General features: G+C 37.1%; 1 protein-coding gene across 1 annotated transcript; it reads right to left on the reverse strand.

Annotated features, from left to right (window-relative positions):
- Positions 1 to 405: 405 nt before the first annotated feature.
- Positions 406 to 3,041, reverse strand: LOC140966775 (pentatricopeptide repeat-containing protein At1g08070, chloroplastic-like). The gene has a single exon (XM_073427030.1). The coding sequence runs from the start codon at positions 2,979 to 2,981 to the stop codon at positions 897 to 899; it is 2,085 nt and encodes a 694-aa protein (XP_073283131.1). The 5' UTR covers positions 2,982 to 3,041; the 3' UTR covers positions 406 to 896.
- Positions 3,042 to 4,499: the final 1,458 nt, after the last annotated feature.

A 4,499-nucleotide genomic window follows, 5' to 3' on the forward strand; every position in this document is an offset into this window, starting at 1 on the left:
GTGTGTGTGTGTGTGAATAAATTCCAAGAACTTCTGGAACCTGACATGCTGTTCTTGGTCTTTTGGAGTTTCAACTTGTTTATTTCGCTGTTAATGTAACTGGTTTTGGTAATTTCTGCTCTCTATCTGCGCCACCTGCTTTTTAAGCCCCTGTTAGTGTTATCCTGTTGGTAGAAAAATTATTAAATAATAACATTGGAACAATCCCTTATTTAAATATAATATATTCCCATTGTTTGAGTAATTTTTAAACTTCAATGATTATAAAGTTGATTACTTTCTAATGTTAGATTGCTTTTGGAATCAAGATAGATGTTTCAAATTGAACACATGCGCAAGGAGCGAGTGATTGATAATTAGAGACAAATTCATGGCCCAACTAAAGATAGTAATAACTAAATTGCTAAAATTGTTGATCTCTAAAAAAAATCATTTCAAATTTCAGTTTAGGGTTCTGAATGGATCGAAGTACAAGAGTGTCCGTACCTGTATTTAAGAACAAAATTATTCCCATTAACGATCAACAACAGGTGATTCAACCAAAGAGTGACCGAGTGAAGGCACCTCAAACAATGATAACCTCAGAAAAAAAATACCATGATCATACACATGCTCTTATAATATCTAAATCGGCATGTTTGTCATGTTGGCTCCACACGACACTCAACTTTGAATATGCTAAGACCAATCTTGACATTTCTTTGATTACTTCGAAGCACGTACCATGTAAAGACTAGTACTTTGTCCAGCCAAATATCCTTCAATGTCGGTTGGGACTTGACAGGGTAGTAGAATAAGCCATAAGCTCAAGATTATGTTTTCATCTGAGAAAAGAAAGCACCACGCACATGTTTTTGGCATGGTTAATGGCTACAGACGTCAATTTGTCAGACTGATCACCAGAAATCTTTGCAAGAACACAACCCATCCTTGAAGTGGTGGAACCGGTTTCTATCCCTGATCACAATCTCTCTCCCAAAAATATTTGATATAATCTTTGTCGCATTGTGACAGTCGCCACATATTCTGAGATTTTTCGATATTCTGATTGTAGTTCCAGGAGAAGTCTTGATAAGGCCATATGCAATGGCTAGCTTCTCACTGTGATGATACAAAGAAGCCTCCTTGTCTTCTTCTGTTGCGTCCAGTCTCCCGTCCACTACATCAGGTACATATCCAGCTGTCTTAATCTTCTCAATCATGTCCTCTACTGATCTGTAGATCTCCTTTGATTGTGGGTGTACATTATCTTCAGCCAAAAACTCATGAATGACACCATCTAACTCGATAAAGCTACAACCAGGATTCTTTTTAATTCCTTGCACTTTCATCTCATTTCTAAACCTCTTCGCATCATCAAACCTACCGACAGATGCATATAGATTAGAAAGTAGTATGTAATCCCCGCTATGTGCAGGCTCTAAACTGATTACATGTTTAAATGCTTCTTCTCCTATTTCAACGTGCTTATGAACTTTACACGATGAAAGCAAAGTTCTCCAAACCAAAGCATTGGGTTTAATGTGCATGTTCTTTATGAACTCATATGCATCCTCAATCAGCCCGGCTCGGCTCAGAACATCAACTAAGCAACCATAATGCTCGATTCTTGGTTTAATGCTGAAATTTCTACTCATGCTGACAAAGTAACCCCAACCCTCGTCGACCAAGCCTGCGTGACTACAAGCACAAAGAACAGCAACGAAAGTTGCTTCATCTGGTTTGACCTTCTCTTGAAGCATCAAATGGTAAAACTCGAGAGCTGTGTTGCCTCGTCCTGAGTTAGCAAGACCTTGAATTAGTGCTGTCCATGACCACACATTTTTAAAAGGCATATCTTTAAATACTTCAATTGCACTATCCACACACCCACACTTTGCATAAAAATCAAGTAGCGTCGTTCCAAGGTTGATGGAGAGCTTCAAATTCTTTTTCTTTATATAAGAATGAGCCCATTTTCCAGTTTCTAGAGCTCCTAGTGCTGCACAAGACGAAAGGACACTAACCATTGTGACCTCGTTTGGTTCTACATTCGCATTTTGCATATCGAGAAAAAGAGCAAGAGCCTCCTTGAAACGACTAGAATGAGTGTATCCATTAATCATGGCACTCCAAGCAACGACATCGTGTGTATGAATTTGATCAAACAAACCTCTCGCAGCATCCAACCTACCACATTTTGCATACATATCAATGAGAGATGTAACCAAACCAGCATCCTTCATCAGTCCATTCGCCAATGCATACTCATAAATCCATTCCCCTAATTCCAAATCCCCAAGCCTCCCACAAGCCATCAAAACGTTAATCAAAGTCGCTTGATTAAACCCAACACCCATTCCTAACATCTCCCCGAACAACTCCGTCACTTCTTTCCAATACCCGTGATTTACATATCCCGAAATCATCGAGTTCCAAGAAATAGCACTTCTCTCACTCATTCCATCGAATAGTTGGCGAGCCAACTCAAATCGACCACAAGTGGCATATAAATGAACCAAAGCGTTTTCAACAAACCCTCTACATCCAAACCCGTCAACAACTTTTAGTATCTGGGCATGAACTTGCTCTCCTTCCCTTAAAGCCCCAACCTGTGAACATGCCTTCAAGATGCTGGTAAAGGTGAACTCATCTGGGTGCACAAAGTTTTCAACCATTTTCCCGAATAAAAGAAAAGATTTTTCCTGGTTTTGCACTTTGTTAAATCCCCTAATCATTATATTGTAGGCCGATGAGTCGGGATTTTCGAGGTAAGCGAAAATGGAGAAGGCATAGTCGATTGCAGGGACGGGAAGGAGGAGTGCAGCCGACTCTAGCATGGACTCAGCTACCGCCGGGTGGTGGAGGAGGCGGGTTTTTATCAGGTGGGCATGGATTTGTCTGAGGTCTCTGCTGGTCTTGCATTGATCAAGAATCAAGATCTTTGGATTTTTGGGGAATTGAATGAGTTGAGTAGGCAAACTTGAGAGACCAAAGCTCATGCTCGTATGAGGAATTTTGCATATTTCCAGAACACCTTCTCGCGTTAACTTGAAATTTTGATTTTAATACACAAAATCTTATTAAGAATTGGTGAAGAAAAATCATAAAAAAATTTCCTGTATTTAAACGTACTCGAAACATATACTCAAATTGGAGTTAGACCTTCGACTTTTAGACGTTGTTGATATAAAAATAATTGCTGAAATTATAGATTTTACATACAATTATTGCAAAGATAAATTACTTTAACCGATTAATATTATTTGAAAATTGAAATATTATTGATTTTATCTCTAATTTAACATATATTTAGTATATACGAGAAATATTTAATTTAAAAAATATAGTGACCTGTAAATTATTTTATAAACATATCATATAATATAAATATTTAAATGCACTTAATTTTTTTGATATTAATGATTTTTAATAATATAGTTTATATAATCTAAAAAAGTACAAATTCTTTTTTTCCGTTATATTTGTTTGCAGGTAGTTATGTGAGTTAATTTTTTGGTAATTTTGGTCCAATTTTAGTCGGCAAAACTCATGTTTCAAAGGGTTTGATTATTTTACGTAGCTTGTCACGTGGCTTAAAAAATTGGGGATATTCAGAAGGTGAGAAAATTCTCTTTCGGACCTGTTCATTTTATAAATTACTATGTTTCAAATAACCAAATACTCTATAATAACATAAAAAAAAATTTCAATTAACACACAATGAAAGTCAAGCAATCGTTCAAGGGATTCAAAAACAATTTTTTTTTTGGGAATTTTAATTATTATTATAACGTATTTGATGATTTGAAAATATTATTTTATAAAATAAATACGTAAAAAATAATTTTTTGTGTGACATAGGATAATTTTCATCTATTTTGAAAGATCCTCAATTTTTATGCCTCATAGGCAAGCTCCGACGTCGAATCGGCAAATTCCGATGAACATTTGTTTCTGGCAAAAAATGGGGTCAAAACTGCCAAAAAATTAAAATATCGGGCTAAGCCTGCAAGTTTAATACATAAGACTAACATCGTAAGAGGACAAAAAAGGGTTGAACGGATGAACACCACTCGACTCTCGAGTGTCATGGCTTCCTTTATGTACAATATACATCTGCAAGCCCTCGAAAATTTGGCTGCAGTCCCCCATGCTAAGCCAAGTACACAGTTCAGAGGCCATTCCCACTTCGAATATGCATATATTCCTTGCTGCTGTCTTAAATAGAATTGAGTCTTCATTCTTGGCGTATCTTTAATAGCATGATGCATCGTTCAAAGTTCATCTTTCCATCACGACCTCCTTAGATGATCTCTGGAGAAAAAAGGGTGTCGGAGGGCTTCAACGGCTGAGATCCTTTCAGATGGATCGTATCTCAAAAGCCCTTGCAATAAATGGATGAGATCCCCTGCTGAATGATCTACATGATGCATAATCAAGTTTGGAAACCGTGGCAGCTTCAGAACTGCTTTAATACTATCTCTAGATGTTGCTCCCTCCGGCCAGTCTAACCTACC

Source organism: Primulina huaijiensis, unplaced genomic scaffold (assembly GCF_012295235.1).
Source record: "Primulina huaijiensis isolate GDHJ02 unplaced genomic scaffold, ASM1229523v2 scaffold207952, whole genome shotgun sequence".
In the NCBI taxonomy this organism is placed as follows: Eukaryota; Viridiplantae; Streptophyta; class Magnoliopsida; order Lamiales; family Gesneriaceae; genus Primulina; species Primulina huaijiensis.